This window comes from Chionomys nivalis, chromosome 15 (assembly GCF_950005125.1).
Source record: "Chionomys nivalis chromosome 15, mChiNiv1.1, whole genome shotgun sequence".
Lineage (NCBI taxonomy): Eukaryota > Metazoa > Chordata > Mammalia > Rodentia > Cricetidae > Chionomys > Chionomys nivalis.
The window spans coordinates 29,661,989-29,685,333 of NC_080100.1; the positions used below are offsets into that span (position 1 = coordinate 29,661,989).

Here is a 23,345-nt window from a genome sequence, read left to right on the forward strand (position 1 = left end):
ACTTCCAGTTAGATGCACATTGCAAACTGTATTTCCTGCATCTACAAAGCAATGGTTTTCAAATATTTCTTCTCAGAACACAGTAGATAAATTAAAACTAGCAACTATCAAAATATTTTTTATGTGTGCAAGCACAGTAGATAACAATGTAAGACATTTATCAGAAACATTGGAAGAATGTGAAGCTAAATGCTGTTGTCCTCGTTAGCCGTATTCATGAACTACTTTAGCTCCCTACTTGCTATATTTAGGGCAGAAGTAATGGATAATTGCATTGACAGTGTTTCCAGTGCTTGAAAGGGAAGGAGGTAGAACAGCAGACCAAATCTAAGTTTTTTTATTTAAAAAGTGTTCTCATGTTTTAAATCCAGAGAAACATGGATATTAATAATCTATATGTTTAAAAGCTTTACTTTCAAAGTGTAATCAAAAATAATTCTTTAAAACAATACTATGAGATTAGGCATTGTGACAGTTTGGGAAAAAATGGCCCCCCAAAGTGACACTATTAGGAGGTGTGGCCTTATGGAAGAAGTGTATCTCTGTGGGGACAGGCTTTGAGGTCTCTTTTGTTCTATCTCCCCTTGGTGTGACTTTCAGTTGACTTCCTGTTGCCTGCAAGATGTAGGACTCTCAGCAACTTTTTCAGCTCCCCACCATGATGATAATGGACTGAACCTTTGAAACTGTAAGCTGCCACCTCAAGTAAATGTTTTCCTTATAAGAGTTGCCGTGGTCATAGTGTCTCTTTGCAGAAAATAAAAAAACCTAAGCCAGAAAGCAGAGTTATAATTATCCTCTTGTTTCACATGTCAATCACATGCTCATAACTGATCCTTACAATAATTTTCAAAGTCTCACAATATTTACTTGGCTTCACATGTGGAAAGACTATTATAAGTTTGAGAGTGGCTACATTTACCATTAATTATCTTGGAGCCATTTACCTCACTCTTCTAAACAATATCCCTTTTGTTACCTATACACATCAATTCTTCTAGTACTGGATACAAGACTCTATTGTTCTCAGTGTCTACATAGTCGCCTTTCCAGTGGAAGAGAACTGAAGTTCTCATCAGGTTACAATAGAATTCATTAAGCAGGATTTTGTGCACTGTTATTTCTGATGCTTATTCCAGGATCTGAAGATAGAGCAAAGCCATGATTCAACTTTCTCGAGTTATAATAGATAGCTGGAAAATTATAGCTTGAAAGGTTAGAAAATGGATGAGTATAATAAAGCAAAATCACAAGGACTTGTTTAAATTCATCATAGATGAGACCAACTCTGAGAGATTAGTTAATTCTACCTCAGGAAAGTGATGTTCACATTAAAATGAGACAATTAAGGAAAATAATGCTGATATTTCATGGTTGTGACTTCTCTATATATAGATGGAAGAAATTGTCTTGCAAAAAAAAAGATTTTTGGTCTTGTGTTCTTTCAACTGTTTGGGCCAATCTTACTCAGTGTTCACTGAGCCTTAGGTATAGGTTTTGATTTACAGATGTATCACTGGGGTGAGCACCCATCATGATCAGTTGTTCATTAAACATTAAAGATTTATGTATTTCTATAGTGATCTCTGCTATATGTCTTTGTATAACAATAATTTAAAAGGAAAGGCCATACAATTGAAAGAATGTGGATGAACATGGCAAAAATGTAAGGGAAGAGGGAGAGATAAAAATTATATAAAACGGCAAAATATTTATATGATCTGAAGAGAAATCAGAGTGGGGGTAGAAGGAGAAAAGGTGAAGGGGAAGGGCAAAGTGAACTTGAGGGAATTAGATAGTCAAGATGGAGGAAGGACAGAGACGAGAGCAAGGAAAGAGATATCTTGATTGAGGCAGCCATTATGGGGCGAGCAAGAAACCTGGCTCCAAAGAGAAATTCCCAGGAGTCCACAAAGATGACCCCAGCTAAGAACCTAAACAATAGAGGAGAAGGTGCCCTGTAGTCATACTGATGAATATTTTAACTATTACCAGAGAACCTTCATCCAGCAACTGATGGAAACAGAGGCAAAGAACCACATTGGAACACTGGACTGAGCTCCCAAAGTCCAGTTGAAGAGTGGGAGGAATGAGAATATGAGCAAAGAGTCAATACCATGATGGGGACATCCACTGAAACAGTTTGCCTAATTGGTGAGCAAGTGGGAGCTCACCAATTCCAGCTGTACTTGGAAGGAACAAGCATAGGTCCAAACTAGTTCCTCTGAATGTGGTTAACAGTTGCATGGCTGGGGCAGACTGACGGGCCACTGGCAGTGGCACCAGGATTTATCCCTACTGCTTTTTGGGAACCTATTCCCTTTGGATGGATACCTTGCTTAGCCTAGATATGGTAGGGAGGGCCTTGGACCTTCCCCAAACAATGTGCCTTACCCTCTCTATGAAATGAATGGAGGGTGGGATTGCAGGGGTAAGTGGAGGGAATGGGAGGAGGGAAAGGAGTGAGAACTTAGATTGGTATGTATAATGAAAAAAGAGTATGTTTTATTTTAAAAAATAAAAAGTAATAAAAATTATATGAAAATGATATGTATAAAATCTTCAAATAAAATTAAATGATAAATTAGCTGAGATTGACAAAACAAAGTTGAAGTAAGATAAAATGAATAATATATTCAAAGGATGTAAAATCACTTCTCTGAACACCTAAAGAAGTTCAAGTTCATTGTGATTGAGGATTAATATGCATAATATCCATGACTGAATTGAATTTGGCCAGAATGGATTTCAAAAGTTCTTCAATATTATGTCTTAACTCAAAGGTCATGAAAAGTTGTAGAAATATTTCCAGTAGATGCATTATATAATATTTATTCTGAAAAGTAGTGCTTTTGAGTCGATTGAAGGACAAACAAGGCAGAGATGTATAATAGAGTTATGAGTCTATTCCAGAAATCCAAATGAAAAAATAACTGATTTGACTTGTAATAGGACGTTGCTAAGATCAAGGAGTTGGCAAAATTGAAAGCACAATCGAGTAGAATATACAGACTTGATTGTTGGCTATGGAGACTGAAAGAAAAGGAAACTATGATCTCTCTTAGGCTCCTAACATTAACAGAAAACAAAGGAGAAGGAGGAGGCAGTAAGGAAAAATGAACACTTTAGCTTGAGGGCATGGGATGTCTTCATGGAGATAACACTCAGATATGTGTCCATAGCACAATTTTGAAAGTTTGAATATGATTTATATAATAATTACCAATGTCTAATCATGGGAGTACAGAAAAATATGCAAAATAGCACTGGGCCAATTTTACAATGCTAAAAAAGTTGAATGTATTAATAATAAACTAAGAAGTCAGAGAATTTCAAATTTGATGTTATATTCTTACATGAATTGCAGTTTTCTGAGGCTAAAAAGATGGCTCAGCAGTTGAGAGCACTGACTTCTCTTCAAGAGAGTCTTGGTTCAATTCCCAGAACCCACATGGCAGAGCACAATTGTAGCTCCAGTCTCAGGAACCCTCTGTCTTCTTCTAGCCTCAGAAGAAATCAAGCACACAACATACACGCAGGCAAAACACCCATACAAATAAAATATTTAATTTAAAGAAATTGTTTCTTCTATGTGGAAACCACTTATATTGTACAAATCTGCTGGTTATTTACCAAAGACTATTCACAAAATAAGGTGTGTTAATTCAAGCACATAGATATGAAAATAAACACTTGCCTTGTTCATCTAGCAGCCATCTTGATCTAGCATGGTCTCCAAAATAACATGCATAAAAATCTTAATTTAGAATTTTAGTACATCTATTAAAATCACATTTAAAACATACAATATGATACTAAAATCAGTTCCCTCAAAATAAAAATAAATTGCTTTATAAAGTAACTTAATGCTCTTTTCTTAACCTCAAGTGAAGTTTTTCATGACTGAATACTCAAGTAATTAATTTTTCTATAACTGTATCAACCATTCAGTTCAGTGATTCCAATAGTGTAAATGAGTATTTTCACAAGAAATAGTTTATTATTTTAGAATCTAGAACCCTCAAGTAAAATAACTGATAGGGGACACCTAGTGGTCTTTAGCAGAATAAAGACTTGCTGCAGAGAATGGAGACTTCCACACACATGTAAAAACGCCACTGTTAGAAGATATACTAGCTAGAGAGCAATGGAACTGTGAATCTTATATTTATGGACATTATAGACATGAATCAAATTAAAATATTTTACAGAATTTTCACAAGATTCACATTATTTAAACCAAAGCATGCTGCTATTATACATAGGCATAATAAGTCACTTTTATATGACTTACTCTAGATTGAATGGAAAACAAAGGCCGTTTGGTATAAACAACCAAATACACTAATTTTGTGTCAAAGAATTCATTCTATACCTAAATCCTAAAAACAAAAATCATAAACACAATGGACACTTAATAATAAAACACTAAAATTTACTTCTTAGACTTATCATAATATATTCATTGCTGCACATATTTTAAGGATAACAATACATGGCTAATATAGGCCCATTAGCTATTCAAAACTGAATCCTGCTTGACATAACTGCACACATGGCATTACAAATCAGGAATAAAGTTTTCCCTTTACTGTTAGCACTGACTCACTCTTAAGCAGCCTCCAATCTCCCGAAATCTGTCAAACTAATAAGATCTAAGTTTCCTGCCTAAACTCTCTTGATGACACCTTACTTGGTTCAGTATTAACAGGAATTCCAGTCTATGCTTTGAAGCTGTTTCTGGAGATGCACAGTCTCTATGCTAGGCAGTTTATGAATTGTGTCTTCATTATAAGGCTACACTCCATGAGCCCACTAGTACAGCTTAGAATCCATGTTCAAACACAGTTCAAAGCTTCTTTGTATACACTAAAAACGATTTTCCACATCTTCCTTAAGGTCAATTATCTACTCACATGTCTGCCTTTCCTACAAAGCTGCATCTGCTTTGTGTTTTAATAGATTACACATCTATAAGCAAACATGACGTTAAAATGTTTCAGCAATAAAATATGAATGTTCTTCATACATTCAAGGGATTTAATGATGTGGGATCCCCCTCTGTATTCTGTGAATACCATTGGTAAATAAAGAAACTGCCTTGGCCTGTTGATAGGGCAGAACTTAGGTAGGCAGGGAAAACTAAACCGAATGCTGGGAGAAAGGAGGTAGAGTCAGGGAGAAGCCATGTAGCCCCGCTAGAGCCAGAAAGAACCTTAGCCAGTAAGCAACAGGCACATGGCAATACACAGATTAATAAAAATAGGCTAAATTAATATGTAAGAGTTAGCCAATAAGAAGCTAGAGCTAATGAGCCAAGAAGTGATTTAATTAATACAGTTTCTGTGTGATTATTTTGGGGCTGAACAGTCGGGAACCAACAAGTAAGTGGCCTCCCTCCAACAGGTTAGTACCTAAATTATCATGTAACAGATAGCATGCTCTTATTTTTTTTCACTCCAGATATCTTTCTTAGCATGCTCTTATGTTGTGTTTTGAGGTCCTATCCTAGTACCCAAGGAGAGGCAAGGGCAAAAAGGACATATACTACTCCAATTAAATGTTCATGTCTAGAAAAGGCAAGGATAGCACATATAATATCATGAACTGAAATATCAGGAGCCAGTAGAACATATCAGAATAATAATAATACTAGCAATTACAACTGGGTGCATCTAGATAGAATATATTGTGAAAATGGCTTTGAATCCATTTTTAAAGAACAGACAAATGGGAAAAAAAAGACTGAGGTGATATACACATGAAACCTTATTGCATTGGGGATAATCACTATTTTCAGTTATAGTAAAACAAAAACAAGCAAATGTTGGTGCAAAGAAGAAGTGGCAATGCTGCAATGAGTGTCGTGTGCCAGAGAGCCTTGAAGGCACATGAAAGAAATACAGATTGGATGCGATAGGTATGAGTGAGACTGTCTAGGATCCTCTCTATGTTCTAGTAGTAGGCAGGTTTCAGCAAACACATTATTTGCTTGTGACAAGACTTAAAAATCTACGTCTTTTCTAAAAACCAAAGTTCTTAAAATATATTAAAGTCTTTAATTGCTAGATAATAAACACCAAGATTTAAGTTTTAATTTGAAGCAAATAGCATGCTAAAATTAACAAAAAACTGGAAGAAAAATCGTGTCTAAGTTGCCTATAGGTCTGTCTCCTTAACAACACTGTGTGACTGTTCACAAACTGTAAACAAATCTCTTTTTAATCCAATATCACAATCTATTATATATTAGTAGAAAAGCACATAACATGCCAACAACAGCAAAAAAGTTTTCTATCTGCAACTGCCATGCCTAACATATTCAGAGTTGCAAGCCTTCCTTTCTGCCAAAGAGTGCATTTACTTGATTGTAACATGCCTAAAATCCACACAAAAGAAGTTGAGGAAATAGGAAATGAGAACTCAAAAAAAAATGTACTCTATACCAGAAAGTTCTGGTATTGCACTACAATTTTACATGATCCATGAATGAATGTTTAGTTTAGTTGAAATACGGAAACCTACAACAGATAACCCCTACAAAAGGAAATTATTGTCTTCAAATGTTATTCTACGTTCTGTTATTTTTATGTTGGAATCTAACTATATTGCTCAGACTGCCTGGAACTCTTGGTCTTTCTCCTGACTCGGTTTCCAATGTAACTCTGGGATTGTAGCAACACTCCAAAGTAACCATATACAAAGTGATTTTTATGCTTTCAAATGATATTTTATAAGGCTTTAGAATGGCCCAGGGATCATCCCCTTGTACAAAAGACTGAGGTCAGCAGCAGGGCACTTGAGGTTTTGAGAGCCCTTCGCTTTTGTGCAGTGAATAATCCCCCTTTTGCTGAGCTTTTAATCTGGTCTTTATCTCTTTAGTGGTTTGTGATCATCACAAATTGTTAATAATGTTCCATTTAATTTTCAAGGATTTCCTCACCATATGTGTCTTTTTGGAGGGTCACACCGAATTTTTTCCCGTGTGATAGAGTATAAAACAGAGATCACACAAGGAACTCTGGCATAGCACAGGAAACGCAATATCAATGGTTAGGAGAATGACTTATAAAACCCATAGCACAAGAGTGAGAAAGCCCTTTGCTCAAAATTTTTCTAAGGAAAAACAAAATTTCTAGCCTAATTTTTATAAATTGTCAGATTTCCATGTCATTGACAGTATATAAAATTTCAACCTAGTGTGAAAAAGCTCAGTTTTTTCACTCTAAGTCTTTGATTTTACAACTGACTTAAGAAGTAAATACCCCTTGATACTTTAACCCCAGGGCATTGATAAATTGATCTTCCTGACCAACTGTTTCCTCCTACATGCTCACCTGTAGCACTGATGAACCACTGAGGGTAAATGCTACACTTCCTGCATCTCATTCATAGTATTTCTCTAATTTATCCGGCTTCAGAGCGTCTTGTTGTATTTTAGTTGAACTAATCCAGGCTGGGGGTGGAAAAGAATGCCCCACCAAAGATGAGCACAGTTCCCTATAGCAGGCAGCTGCTTGCCTTGCAAACGACTCATTTAGAACAGCGGCAGCCTCCAGACTTCACACGTGACTTCCGCAAACTTGCTGAATTTAGCATTAGCCAGCCTGGTACTAAAACACTCAGAATTCAAAGCCATGTGGGTGAACTCACATCTTCCTCTGCAGTCTTAATCTAAAAGCTCATACAGCTACTTCTGATGATTAACCTGTTGTGTTTCTACTTGTAAACACATCCTGGTGACATTTATAAAAGTCAGGTAGAGACATGGACCCATTCAAGCTTTTTTTTTTTTTTTTTTTTTGTGACTACAAGTTTGAATTGTGTAGGTGGAATAAATGACTTTACATGAAATTATGGAGTGAGTGTGATTCCATTTCTTCGTCTTTAGTAAGAGTATTGCTATCAGACATTAAACATTCAAGATATTTATTGTGTGGGTATATCATATAAAAACATTCTTCAGCTAAATGAGCTTCTGACTCATTTATTACCAAGGTCATTTATTTATAAGAAAGATCTTGCCAACTCACAACTGTCTCCCAAATGCGTGTGGTTAGCAAATCTCACTGAGTGTGTATTAAATTGCATTTCTCAACAATGAGATCAGATGGTTGATGTTTCTGAATGACATTGCGGGCACCTTTAAATCCTGTCATTCTGCACAGATCTAGGTGCCTGTGACCATTGCCAGGAACAGAAAACGTTGGTGTTAGGGAGTATCCTCTCTGGCCACATGCTCTGTCGTTTTATCTGGTAGAATGCCATCTGTTCATCCTGCTGCCATTCTCTGGGATAACTGGGTTAAAGCTGAAAGCCATTACAAAATAGTCACACTGCCTACTGTATTTTTAATTGACTGGGGAGTTCTATCTGAGACTATAGGTCAATGTATTTTTGTGTCCTTGCTTTAAGGGTAGATGTTTAGTCTTATAAAGGTACAATGGCCACATTCTCATGTAAAAAAAGCTCTGTATAGTTCCATAAACAATCTATAAAATGGTGGGATAATATTATGTTTATAAAGAAAAGAATGCAAGCTTCAGTGAGACCTGCACACTTTTTCAGGTTGAGAGTATGACTCTGGAGCCAGATTGCCATAATAAGAGTCGCAGCTCCAAGCCTTAACAGCCTCTTCATTCCGGCAAGGAGCCTGAGAGCGTTTCCTTGTCCTCATCTGAAAATGATAACAACAATAGAATCTATTTTGCTGGGTGGTAGGAAAGGTTCAGGGAGCTAATTTGTACAAAGAATCAGAAACTGCTTCTCATTAATAAATACTGGTTATTATCAAGAATTATCTTGATTTGATATTTTTAATTTATTTGCAAAAAAAGCTTTAAGAACTGAACATTAATTTCTGTTTAGATGTGTGTACTATACATAGAAATATTACAAGTGAATCCAGTTCCTCAAATATGCTTCATTTGATGCTAACTGTATTTCAGCTCCATATTTTAAGGATGATCCATTGTGTGGCTTTCACCAGTGTGCCATGCACTGTCTTCTTATTATGTGTCATTTCCTGAAATCCTGTGAACCAAAATGTCATTGACAAACAAGCGTGCAGAAAAAACATTGCTACAGCTGCCCAGAAAATAAATAAAACTTGCATTTTATGACTTCTTTAAAACCAGAATTTCTCTTTTTAAATACCAAAAGGCATTTGTGTAGGAGCAAAACAACAACTTAGAGTCATGTACGGCTTTTATTCCAGAGTTCCTTGTGGTACTCTGGAGAGCTTTTGAGCTCTCGTTCTTATTCAGACAATCAAATCCAGTTTACAATTAATATAAAGAGGTATGCTTATGAAGGAAAAAGCCAAAAATGGTGAGTATACTAGCTGTGGAAAGAGGTAGCTATTGCTTGATGGTGGTATATTTAACTCAGACCTTTGGAAACTGCAGTTGGCAGGGCTCTTTCACCATCCCACCCACTGTCTAAGAACAGCAGAAGCCCTATTCAGCGGCAAAGAGGCCTAATTGGCTAGATTCACTGCGTTTATTTCTTTGTATTCTCTACATACTAATTTCCTTCCTAGGTATGGTGGGTTATTTTTTTTCACTATTATGAAATGGACTAATTGGGGAAAATGATGAGCAAATTGGGGAAAACTCTAGGCAACAAAAAACAATGAGCAGGTTGAGTATGCTAAACTCATATCTGAATTTATAGAATTGAGAGATAGCCAAGGAAACAATGCAGTTTGCTCCATCATAAATTCCATACATGATAAATTAGATCACTAATCATACCCTATGCATCTTTGTCAAAGATGAAATTTGATGCACCCTAATTAAATGAAAAGAATCTTTCAAGGCATGGGAAAAATTGTACTGCCTAGGATAACAATACGCCAGGTAAAGTGTATTTGCTGAAAATAAATTTTAATGGTAGAATGGTTTATAATTACTTTGAGTTGATTCAAATCTTTCAGCGATCCAAATATCACTAAATACCAGAAAAGAGAAGTCTGGGATTTATTTGTTCTTAAATACCATGCAATAGAAACATAGAAAATATACATTCAAATAATCATCATGAAAATCATGATACAATGGCTTAAAGAAAGAAAACATATGACTTACCTCTTCCCACTGATGTATGTATCTAATTAACCTTGAGAGGCGTAATAAACGCAAGAGACTGAGAATTTTTGTAAATCTCACAATGCGAAGGGCTCTGGCCGTCTTGTAAACTTCCGAGTCCATTCCTTTCTCTACAATAAGAAAGATATAATCCACTGGGATTGATGAGATGAAGTCAACCACAAACCAGCTTTTTAAATAATTCATCTTGATGACTTTAGGGTCCAGGATGATTTCAGAGCTGTCTTCATTGACAGTCCCAGTCCTAAAATTCATGATTAGGTCCAATAGGAAAACGGTGTCGGATGCCACATTGAAAATAATCCATGGTGTGGTTGTTTGTTCTGTAAAGAATGTGATTCCAACTGGTATGATGACCAAATTTCCAACCATCATTATCAGCATTATTAAATCCCAATAAAACCTACAAAGAATAAGAAAAATCACATTTTAGTATGTAGAAAGTAATCAGTCATTTTCCTGCCAAAAAAGAATTATTAAAAATATACAACAAAATTTATGAGACCAACAACTGTTTTTGAAATATTATTTTTCTAAATGGCTGAATGTTAATTCTGAGAAAAACTAATGTATACTAAGGCAGGACTTTATGATTAGTATTCTAAAAGTTAATATAATTCATTATGTAATAAAATGCAAAAAAAATCTAATAAAGAGCTGAAAATGAGTCATCTATATAATTAATGCCAAATAAAGATAGAAACCATTTTCAAAATCATAAGTAAATCAAGAATACATGTTCTACCCTTTAAACCTTGTCATTGCTACCATGTTTAGAGACATTTTGAAACACTTTGTATGTCAATTTAGCAATCCTAGGAAAGATTAAACAGTAACAAGTTGAGTTTTATAAGAATTTTGTTGATAATAATTAATTTCTTTCTTTCTTTTTTTTTTTTTTTTTTTTTTTTTTTTTTTTTTTTTTTTTTTTTGATACAAAGCTTCTCTGTAGCTTTGGTGCCTGTCCCGGAATTAGCTCTTGTAGACCAGGCTGGTCTCGAACTCACAAAGATCCGCCCGCCTCTGCTTCCCGAGTGCTGGGATTAAAGGCATGTACCACCACCACTCGGCCTGATAATAATTAATTTCTAAGAATACAAATTTTTTATAGTTTCTAACCTTTATTGCAGTTTTGAAGTATACCAGTGTTTAGGTTTGTCTCAGCTCCAAAGAAAAGAAGACTAACTTAGCGCTTAAGTTGAAAATAATTAGTATCTACTTTTGAAGCAAGAACTAAGTTTAAATTTCAGTGTTATGTCACTTCATTGGAAATGTATTATACTATCTTCTAAGAGAACGTTTGAATTCCAGACAGTTTTGAACTTGCATGGTAATATTGCCTGTATTTTGAAGAATTTCTACCACAGCTGTGACATTGAGTCTCAGTGGGTAAATGGAACTTGGAATCACATGGTAGACTGAGGAGTTACCTAGGTAAGCTTAGACTCTAGACAGGAGTTGAGGTAATGTCTATATTAGGTTAATTAAGGTGGAAAGACAATCCCACTGCGACCAGTTCCCGGACTAGACTTTGAACTGAATGAAAAAGATAAAAAGCAGGACTAAGAATTTATTGTCCTATGCTTTCTGAATACAGACATAATTTGACCAGCAGCCTGAAGTTCCTGCCACCAAAACTTCTTTACCTGTTTAGAAACCACTCTCAAACTGTGAGCCAAAATAAAGCCTTTTTCCTGAAATCGTGTCATATTTTTTTTCACAGCAACAGGAAAAGCAACTAATATACCAATTAACCTTAAAATTGGAGGAAATGAAGCAGACTCACAGCCCAACACTAGGCAGAGCTCCAAGAGTCCGTGAAAAGAGGGAGAAGCAATTACATGAGCAGGGGGGGGGGGGTCAAGATCATGAGGGGGGTAGCCCACAGGAATAGCTGAACTGAGCTTGTGTGAGCTCATGGTTTCTGGATGGACAGCTTGGAATCCAGCATGGACCCTCTGCATCTGGGTGACAGTTGTGTAGCTTGGTCTTTTGTGGGGTCCCTAGCAGTGGGACCAGAATTATATGAGCTGACTCTTCGGAACCCCTTCACTATAGTGGGATGTTTTGTTCAGCCTCGATGCAGTGGGGAGGAGTTTGGTACCGCCTCAACTTTATGCCATGCTTTGCTGAATCCAAAGGGATGACTTACTTCATCTGAATAGAGATGGGGGAAGAGATGATGGTAGGGGTAGAAGAAAGGTATGGGGAGGGAACAGGATGTGAGGAGGGAAGGAAACTGTGGTTGGTATGTAAAATAAAATACAGAAAAAAAATGGAAGAAAAATAGGAGCTTTATTTCTAGTGTTCCCAACTTAATGAGAATTGACTATAATGTTATTTTCATGAAGGTTCTCTTAGACCACTAACACTACAATCAGCTCATTACTTATACTTGTAAAGTATACCTAAACTTCCAAAAGAAAAAACCATGAGTCCGGTCACACAACTATATAACCTTACTACAGTCTCTGGAAACAAGACACAATATTCCAGTGGTAGGTGTTCTCCAATGGCAATTCTGTTGCGTTCATAACATAAAACTTTATGGTTGGCAGGAGTTTCGGTCAACCAGGATGTTTGTTTTGTATTTGAACTGGTTAGTTTCCTTGGACACAAGCTAGCAGCATCTAGAAAGAGAAAACCTCAATTGAGAAAATGCCTCCATCAGACTGGCCTGTACACAAGTATGTAGGCGATTTTTTGATTAATGATTGATAAGGAAGGGTCATGCCCATTGTGGGGGGTTCAGACCTGGGATAGTTAATCCTGGGTTGAATACAAAAGGAAGCTAAGCAAGGCATGCTTCAGTTCCTGACAAGAGGTCCTGGCTTTGACTCTGCTTCATGATGGACTGTAAACTGTAAAATGAAATAACCGTTTCCTCCTCTATGCTGGTTTTGGACAGTGTTTTACCCCAGCAGTAGAAATTAAAACAGAAATTGGTATCAAAGAATGGACTATTGTGACAGACTCGACCATGTGGGTTTTGGAAGGATTATGGAAGTGTTGGAAGCTTTAGGCTGGAAAACTGTTGATTGCTCATAGCTAAACGTGCTATTCAGTGGGAGTTTGAAAGATAGGAGTGTAGGGAGAAAGGCTGATAATGGAAGCCTGGATTGTGAAGTGTCAGAAAGAAGTTAGAGAAACCCTCAAGGACTATCAGGGCTATTCATGTGATATGTTGAATTAAGACTCTGTCATTCTGGTCAGCTAGAGCTGAAGAATTAGGTGCAATTAACAATAAACCAGAGCCACGTAAGTAAATGTCGCTTTACTTGAAAAGTAGATACTGATTATCTGGGGCTGAAAACTCAGCTGTGATTGACAAGAGACCAGTATCTTTGAGTGAAACCTTCTGGAGGGTATTTCCTCAGAGTCAGCACACAGCTATGACCCAGGGCAGCTAAAGCTAAACTTCGGGATGGAAGCTAAACTTGGTAATGTGTAAGAGTCTCGGGGGGGGGGGGGGGGAAGGGGAGCAGAGAAAAATGTAGAGCTCAATAAAAATCAAATTTTAAAAAAAGCAAAAAGAAAAAGGAGTCTCTAATTGCTTACATTTGATGGCATGAAAACTGGAACATTGGAGGGATAATGGAAAGAAACTAGCTTTCCCATCATAGGGCAAGTTTGAAGTCCTTGAAAAGGAACCAGGATATGCTATAGGTGAAACCTCAGCTGCAGTGGAGACCCCAAGACTGTGGAGATTCCAGGGCTGTGGTATGACCACAAGGCTCAGTGGCTGGTGTGCAGCAGAATTAGCTTGAGGCTACAAGACAAGCTCTGTGGACTGTGTGTGGTGGAGGGGAAAGGATGGAGTTTCCCAAGCCCCTCTGAGCACAGAAGATTGTGATTTCAAAACACCACACTCTAAGCTATAGGACTTGATTTGCACTGATGGGTATTGGTTTTTCAGTGACTTGGTGGTAACTGTGTTTTGACTCCTCCTTCATGGAGTAAGAAAGCATTTAACATGGCATTTAAATTTACATCTTATATTGTGATATTTTTATGAGATCTTGGTAGCAAAAACAAGAAAAAGTTATAGTTTAATAGTATTCTGTTGGTGAGTCAAGTCCATGAGGAATCAATTACGCTAATAGTTTTAATCAACGTGGCTTGAGTCATCAGGGAAGGGGGAACATTAACTGGAAAAAAAAATCACTCCATCATAATAGCACGTAGGCATGCCTGTGAAGCATTTTTAAGTTAATTATTGATGTGGGAGGACTTACCACTATACGGACTTTTGAGAAGCAGAAACTTTAAAACTGTATTAGTAACCAATCCCATATTCAATCGGGCACCCCAGCTAATTGATCCTAACATAAAAGCATCTTACGTAATCATCACTAATAGATATTTTGATGTTTTAACAATTGAAATAATTACATAAAAATCATAACTATATTATAACAGTCATACATAATAAATAATAATTATTTTCATTTTCAATTTTAAGTCTAGAAGAAAAATGTTTTATTCATTCATTTCCTCTTACAATTAGCATTGCAGGTGTCTTCATTCAAAGATTTCTACCAGAAAAAAAAATCCTACCAGCTGTTTAATTTGGTGATGCTAAGTATGTAAATACTCTAATTTTAAATTTTCTTACCTACAAAATATAGGTTGCTATAGTACTAAATATACAGGATTTAATGGATGAAAAAGACTAAATGAATTGTATACAGAGATCACAATAGAAAGAAGCCAAGGATCCATGGTCCACAGTACCTTCCAGTCACTATCTGACTACTCTTCCTTACTTACCAAAAGAAATCCAGCTTTGCGGGCATCAGTCTGGACTAAACTGAGAAATACAGGCATAGGCTTGCTTATGTCATTGAGATAGATTTCTTTTCAAAAAAAGGAAGCCTAATATTTCATTCCTTCTAGTCAATAGACATGAAAGGAGCTGTCATCCTTTCATGATTATAGTGATAACTTCCGTCATCATCCCGTAACCTTTCACCAGCATTGCTGAAGCTATTGTATCTATCTCAGTATTAATATCAAGGGCCATGAACCCTTGCAATTTCCCTGAAAACTATTATTGACTCTATTTTATTTTATAGTCATAAATACAGTATAGAAAGTCATAAATAAAACTAATGCAAGTTTTACTTAACCTGGTTTCATTCTATATGTAGTCCTAGAAAATGCAGACACGCTTTCACACTGTGGTAAAACATGCCATTTTCAGTAGTAATGTCTGGGTTCTTCAGAACTGGCCTCTTGAGACTCTCTTCTCCACCTGCCTATGAGTTTTTAACACTTTGCTCTGCCCATTTTTCTTGGGAGCTTAGGCTTTACTTTCTCTAAATTCCTTGTTACTCCTTTCCAACATTCTTTCTGTTTCTATCCTTATCTCCATTGTTTCAGAAATGCGATCACTTGCTTAGAATTTATCAATGAATTTTCTAGCCATTCTAGAACATGTCTCTGGAGCCATGCCGAAGCAATTTATCCAAACTGCAATTTCATGTCAAAACCATCAATGACTCTCTCAAGCAAGTTGAAACAGCTGAAGGTTGTCAAGGCACTTGGTACCACAGCCCCTTCTTCTCCAGCCTCTTCTGCCTACTGTGCCCCAGAGATAATTTATAAAAGGTTCCATTTTTCCTTTGAAACAGAGCTCAGATTCTAATTCTACTAGATATATGATTTAGGGCAAGATATTTAACTGCCTGGATTCTAGTTTTTTTCTTTGGCCCTCAGGGTTGTTCTGAAGGATTCTATATAATGATATATGCAGAATGTAGAGTCCGGAGCCTGCTACATGGGAGAAAGAGAGGACTGAGACTCTAATAGAGTGAGTATTTCTGAGAGTCCTTTTCTACTCTATAATCTCTCTGTTAACCTCAGTAGGATTCCATCTCGTCACGCGTGGTGGCTAGGATGTGTCACTGCTCCCTCCTTGTGTGGAGTAAATCTTCAGCTCAAGGAAATGGATAAAGTTATGAATAACAAAAATGGTAGTGCAGTATCAGCAAAGGCAGGGCACTCAGTGGACAACAGCAGCATTGCAATTGGAGCAGAGAAATAATATAGACAGTAGTTTTACCTAGTACCGGAAATGAACAAAACCAATAAAAGTAAATCAGATAATTCTGAAAGTAATGTTATTCTATTTCAGTTGATGCAGTCCTCATTAATAATGGCAACACTGTCAAATTACTAGATAATTTATAGATACTAGATTTATAGATAATAGATTACTAGATAATTTCTTTCCCTGTAGAGTCTACTTTTCCAATAGCTAGTTATAAGTAATACTATATTGTATAGATTAGTTTATAATATTAAGAAAAATTTCAAATTCAGCCATGCTCATCGTTTCTACCCACATATACTCCCTCCAAGGCTTACAGCAAGTAAATAAAATTCAATCCTCCTTTCCACTCTAAGAATTCTTCACTACAGCCGGGCGGTGGTGGTGCACGCCTTTAATCCCAGCACTCAGGAGGCAGAGGCAGGCGGATCTCTGTGAGTTTGAGACCAGCCTGGTCTACAAGAGCTAGTTCCAGGACAGGCTCCAAAACCACAGAGAAACCCTGTCTTGAAAAACCAAAAAAAAAAAAGAAGAAAAAGAATTCTTCACTACCCTTGAGGACTCCTGGTCCTTATGGCTTCCTCTCTGGTTGATATAAACTAATGACAGGCATCTGGAATCCAAGTCCTTCGATTGATTTGTTATTACCATAGTTTGCTATTAACAGTGCTTGTCTTTACAAAGGCATTCCTAAATGTCGAATGAATGGTTCTCATCTCCTTTCCACGCGATGAAGTACATATGTGTTACTTTGAAAGGAGAACAAAAAGGTTTAACTTCTGACAACGGTACCCATTTCATCTCTACATAGTTGAATTTAAATGATGCAATAATTCTAGCCTATCAACTCCCACTTGAGAATCACTCCTTAAAGAAGCAAACAAGTAGAATTCTTTTGATAACTTCTTGTGTATTAGGTACCGCTTTTACACATTCAGAGCCACAGTGTGATACTTCTGGGAACTGTCAGTTGTTTCGCAAGTAATCCTGCTTCGGGGGATGAATAAACATCACTAGATGCTGTAAATGTTTGGATCATTTAATTTAGAAAAAAAAAGTCTTCAAAATAACAATTAGATTATATTTGAGATATCAGTCACAAACTGTGCATTCATTTGCATCAAATCACTTTCATAAATACGCAAAGAGGGATTTTATAGCTGAATTTCCTTTCATAACTACGTTAAGTCTTCACAATGATGATTTAATTTTTATTTAGAACCGTTCAATTTCCAAAAGTCCAATTAATTGCCATATGATGTGATATATCTCTTCAGGAATATAAGATACTGTCATTTTGAAAGTTGGGGTCCTCTTCATAAGATCCTTAGTGCGTCTCCTCTTAGTACCTTCCAAGCCAACACCTGAGTACAGATGTGATCTGTTCTCAGATCTCCCTGTCACCAATGGGAATATTGCTACTGAGATAAAATGCTCGCTTTTAGTGTCACAAAAGAGGTTCCTCAGTTGGGTCTGTTTTTGTCGTCTGTTATTGTTCTCATTTGTCTGTTTGTTTGTTTTATCTGATGCTTTAACATCTCACAGGGAATTTATTATGAATTTATAGTCTATGAGCAGTAGAAAGAAAGACATCAGCAAAGGTGTGCACAAACAACTCCCAAGCGATTTGAAGCAGAAACATATTGCCCTTATGCCTATCTTTCTTCCTTCTTTCTTTCCTTCCTTCCTTCATTCATTCCTTCCTTTCTTTTCTCCTTTTGTGATTTCTTTCTTTCTTCATTTTGTATTTGTTTGTTCTTCTCGGGATCTATTTTGTTGTTATTGGTTATTCGATGTTTTTGAGATAATGCCTTATATGGGCCACATTAGCTTGAAAGTCATTATGTATTGGAGTATGGTCTTGAACTCCTTGATGGAAGTATAAGCATCAACCATCATACCCAGCTTAACTCTCTTAAATGAAAAAAAAAATATTTGAGGAAAAATTTAGCTTGAATTTAGAATAAAACTAATTTAGAAAATATTTAAATATATTTCATTGTTTTCCAGTAAACTAACCGTTTAACAACTAAGAACCAGAAGAGTGAATGATGAGCTGTTTTAGATGAAAGTGTGTCTGAATTATTAGAACAAGCTGGTGAGACAGAGGTTCAAATCCTATGGCAGTATAAAATCTGTGCTAATTAGGAAAAAGACAATTGGTTTCATCCTTTTCTCGTAGTGGCATTTTTCCTTGTGTGAGCCTGCTATCCGCCAGTGCCAGGGGCTTGACAGTGTTCCATACACTCTTACGTGGGTTCTCTACTGCTTCAAATCTTCCACTTCTGCTCTTCTTCCTTAAAATTCTCACAAGTCTCTAGTTTCAACATTGTAATAGATTCTCACTCATTTTTCTGTGTTAGCAGAATCATTTTCCCCAGTCCTTAACTGGCTCCACTTCTTTGGCCATTTATGTTAGCATCAGACACAAGATGCCTCCACCCCACCCAAGGTTCTTCCCTTTTTGCATTGTTTTCTTTTGCTTCATCAATCTAAAGATATAAATTTATGGCTTTGTTTTTTTTTTATTTTCACCAGTAATAGCAATAAAACTCAGAACCGTGTGTAGTATACAAATATGTCCCCAGCCCACTTCAAAATAACTGACGTGATTTTTAAATTTTTTTCTCATTATAGGACAGTGGTTTTGTAGCTATTACATATCAAATTCAAGAATGTGCCCCCAAAGCCGGGCGATGGTGGCGCACGCCTTTAATCCCAGCACTCGGGAGGCAGAGGCAGGCGGATCTCTGTGAGTTCGAGACCAGCCTGGTCTATAAGAGTTAGTTCCAGGACAGGCTCCAAAACCACAGAGAAACCCTGTCTCGAAAAACCAAAAAAAAAAAAAAAAAGAAAGAATGTGCCCCCAATCCTCTCTGCTGAGCTTGGTATTTGATCATCTGCCATGATCTGTTTTGACTTCCTGGTGTAATCCTTGTCAAATTCAGCTTTTCATTTAGGTCTGTCACCTTCATCCTTGGTGAAGGTCTTGATTTATCAACATCTGCTGACTAGTTTTCTCATTTCTACCTGGCTTTGTATACAAGAGATGCTCCTATTGCTTACAAATGAAATGTAGCTACTCAATATCCTCTGAAATATATACCAATTCTGCATCATAACATTTATTTCCTGTATGCTTAACTCTCAGCTGGATTTTAGGAAGGCTGTGCTATTCAGATGCCTTCTCATTGACATCATTCAACAACTGTCATCCGAGGTGCTATTCCCTAAAACTAAAATTGATTATTTGAAGATTTCACTTAAACTGTCTATTTTCATTCAAGCTCCTAATTGTTCCTCATCCCATTTCTATGCCAGCTAGTTTGTTTTCCTGCCTGTCTCAAACTACTATATAACTTTCAGTTGCCAACTTTGAGAAAAATTTATTAAACAGTGCATAAGTTATCATAAAATGAGGTACATGATAATTAGATAAATAACAATAAAACATTAATAAATAGTGTCTTAAAATAGTTTTAAGCCAATCAAATATCAATCTTCTCTTAAATTGCTTAGCAAATTCTGAATTTCCAATATTCAGATTGCAAATCAATTACATCTGCTCTAGAAATGGCTTATTACATCACAATAAACATTTGTTTAACATTTATGATCAATTTCTTTTATGATCGATTGGAAAGTATTGAAGTCTCTTAAAATTGATCTTTGAGTGCTAGAATTATGATGAGTATATTTAAGCTTCTAATTCAGTGTCTTTGGCTAACAAAAAGAAGATATTCAAACTCAATTCAAATGAAGACTGTAACTAAAAGTCAGTCTCATGAGTGCGGGCGTCTGTTTATTCCTAGTTATTAGTCATGTCGTTATTCACAAGGTTACTATTTCAATCAAATGACAGAGTGGGGGAAGCTCTTTGTCCAGTAAGTCTGTCTATTCTGCAGTACTCCATCTTCATGATGACATGCAAATTTGTCATAAAAAGAAAAAAATCTTTAATTTATGAAGTTTGAGGGAGTAGAAATAGTTAATGAAATCACTCCTCATGCTTAAATTTAGAACCCTTCAAAAAGCCCCATCTAAAAGTACTCCTTGGTGCCTAACTGCTTTTATTGAGCATTGAGTGTTTTTTGTTTATTTTTCACTTGAGATTTTTTATTAATTATTTGAAAATTTCATACGCTGTATTTTAATTATACTCAACCATCCCCTAACTCCTTCCAAATCCATCCCCTTTATACCAACCCAACTCTATGTCCTCATTAAAAAAATGATACTAATAACTATATTTACTATATACTCTAAGATGTGTGACCATATCAGATGAAAAGACAATTAGAACAAACAGTGCTTCCCAGAATCAAGATGACTGTTTCACATATGGATTCACAGTGGTAATACAGCATGCACGAAACCTGCAGAAGCTCAGTCTAAGCAAAATGAGAGCATGGGGTGAGTAGGCACAATGTCCCAGCTCTAACCAAGGAGCCATTGGTAATTGATAGCTACCATCAGAAGGAGAGCTAGTTTTATATATATGTGTGTGTGTGTGTGTGTGTGTGTGTGTGTGTGTGTGTGCCTCCTAATAGAAGCTCTGCTTGTGAGTCTTCACACTTCATTGCTCTAAGACATGGAAATATACTGTCATCTGTCATGACATCTCAAGAAAAAATGTGTCCTAGTGCTATTCGCTCCACTAGGAATGGCAGTAATTGGAGTACTTTTATAAGTTTATAAGAATGTACCAGAGACACGATGTTAGGTTACCTTACTGATGATGTAGTCCAGTGATAAAGATAGCAAGGATGCTTTTGACTTTAAAACTGGGCTGAATGACTACCAACCACAGTTGGCTGTTTGTATGCTTTCATCTAACCACTGTTAAATTTTGGAAATAAATATAAAAGATGGTTAAACTTTAAATACATAGCAAAAATGAATTTTAGTTGACAGTTTTAACATCAGAATGATTCTCCCATAGCTTCCATAATCCTTCCATAGCTTTGCTAATAGGCAATTTATCACTTATTTTCTGTTGCTGATAATCAGAAACAATGCCACATGTGTTTCTTGCTATTTACATATTTTTAAAACCCTTATGTCAGGGTTATAAGATGGCTCAGCAAGTAACCATCCTTGTTGCTTTTGTAGAACACCCAGGATTTGTTCCCAGTACCCTTATATTGACCAAAAGCCCTTTGTAACAGCCTACCCAGCTGTTAACTCTTAATAACAATAGTGCCTGACATAGCAAGATATGGCCACTGGTGCAATAGTGGCATAAATGTTTTAGAAGTAACCAAATACTTTCTAATTATATTTAAAACCAACCCCAAAAGATATAACTTATACCTAATACTGTTAACTGGGTCAGAACACTATTAGTGATACTTTATAGGCCCTAAGTGAGAACCCAGTACTATTGTTCTGCAAAAGAAATGGGCATAGTATTAAGTTGATCCTCAACTTCTTCTAGTTAACCATTAGATTAGTGCATCTTCCATCGCTCATCAGAAAACCACCTGTGTGCAATAGGTGATGAATAAAACAGAGACTCACAACTGGTCAGCATGCAGAGAATAAGAGAAGGTGGCACTCTTAGTTCTAACTGGGATACCCATAAGTTTTAAGCCTCAGTGATAACCAGAAAAGAGGTGGCAGAAAGACAGCAAGAACTGAAAGTGGTAGATGTCTGCACGGAAACAGAATTCGCCGCTTATGGGAGGATGTTGCATAGGTAAAATCACAGTAACTGGGGCTGTATAACACACACATGATCAAGTAAGCAGAAATTCCTGCATAGATAGGGAGGGGACCAATGAATTTCCACATATAGCTGAGGAGCTATTGGCAATGACGGCTGCTGGAGAAAAAGAGAATAAGGTTTTCATCAGGAATGTGGTCCCGGAGACTACATCTACTTACATATAGGCAGTACTAAAAAGATAAAGTAAGTTATTAAAGGGACATTTATGAAGTTGTGAGGGAAAAATGTGGGGACTATTACAGTTGAATGGGTGTCCAGTGGTTTAAAGTGGTGCTGTCTGTGGTACTGTACATTTGGTTGCTCTCCCCAGTTTGGACGACTGTTTGTTGAGGCTTGGGAAGTGCGCCCTTGATAGAAGAAACATGTTACTACTAGAAACAGGCTTTGAGAGTTTAAAGATTCATTACATCATTTTTAGAACCCTCCTTCTGGTTTGTATTTGTGGTTCTAATGGTGAACCCTCAGCTTGTAGCTGGCCACCATGTCTTTAATCCACCATCATAAACCTCTGGAACCATATCCCTCTATATGATGTCTTGCCATGGTGGTTTTGTTTTAAATTGATTTTATTAAGCTATACATTTTTCTCTGCTCCCCTCCCTTCCTCTCCCCTCCCCTTAAACCTTCTTCCATGGTCCCCATCCTCCCAATTTACTCAGGAGATCTTGTTTTTTGCTACTTTCCATGTAGATTAGACCCATGTATGTCTCTCTTAGGGTTCTCATTGTTGTCTAGGTTCTCTGGGATTGTGATTTGTAGGCTGGTGTTCCTTGCTTTATGTTTAAAAACCACTTATGAATGAGTACATGTGATAATTGTCTTTCTGGATTTTGGTTACCTCGCTCAATATGATGTTTTCTATCTCCCTTCATTTGCCTGCAAATTTCAAGATGTTATTATTTTTCTCTGCTATGTAGTACTTCATTGTGTAAATGGTGGTGTATTATCAGAGGAAGTGAAAAAGTAACTGTTAAAGAGAGGGTATTGGGCATAGATGGATGAAAACATATATTTATATAGAAAATTCTCAAATAGTGAAGTGTGTACTGAATGTCAAAATATATATAAAACAACAACTGAAAATAGCCCATATATATTAAAATATCTAGAAAATTTTTGCAAAAAGAGCTTTGTGTTGATGATGTAGAGTAAGATACTTGATCTAGAAAAAGAGAGCAAATGACTAATCTTTCAAAACCCTGTAAGATCTATGAGTCTATGCAAAGGAAAGTTCTGGGACACACACACAAAAGGAAGGTGGTCAAGTATTTGTAAGGAATAGCAGAAAAATGATCAGGGTTTCCAAGAAAGAAAGAATGGATTCTGTGGGGGTTTGAAGAAGAATGACCTTACAGGCTCATATATTTGAATGTTTGGTCATCAAGGAATGGCACTATTAGGAGGTATGATCTTGTTGGAGTGTGAGTGGCCTAACTAGAGGAAATGTACCATTGGA

General features: G+C 36.6%; 1 protein-coding gene across 1 annotated transcript in view; it reads right to left on the bottom strand.

Annotated features, from left to right (window-relative positions):
• Nucleotides 1-23,345, bottom strand: part of Hcn1 (hyperpolarization activated cyclic nucleotide gated potassium channel 1) — a 333,308-nt gene that overhangs the window by 274,787 nt on the left and 35,176 nt on the right. Inside the window, exon 2 of the mRNA XM_057789987.1 lies at nucleotides 10,089-10,512. Within this exon, the coding sequence (XP_057645970.1) occupies nucleotides 10,089-10,512 (424 nt within the window). The remainder of the gene's footprint in view (nucleotides 1-10,088; nucleotides 10,513-23,345) is intronic.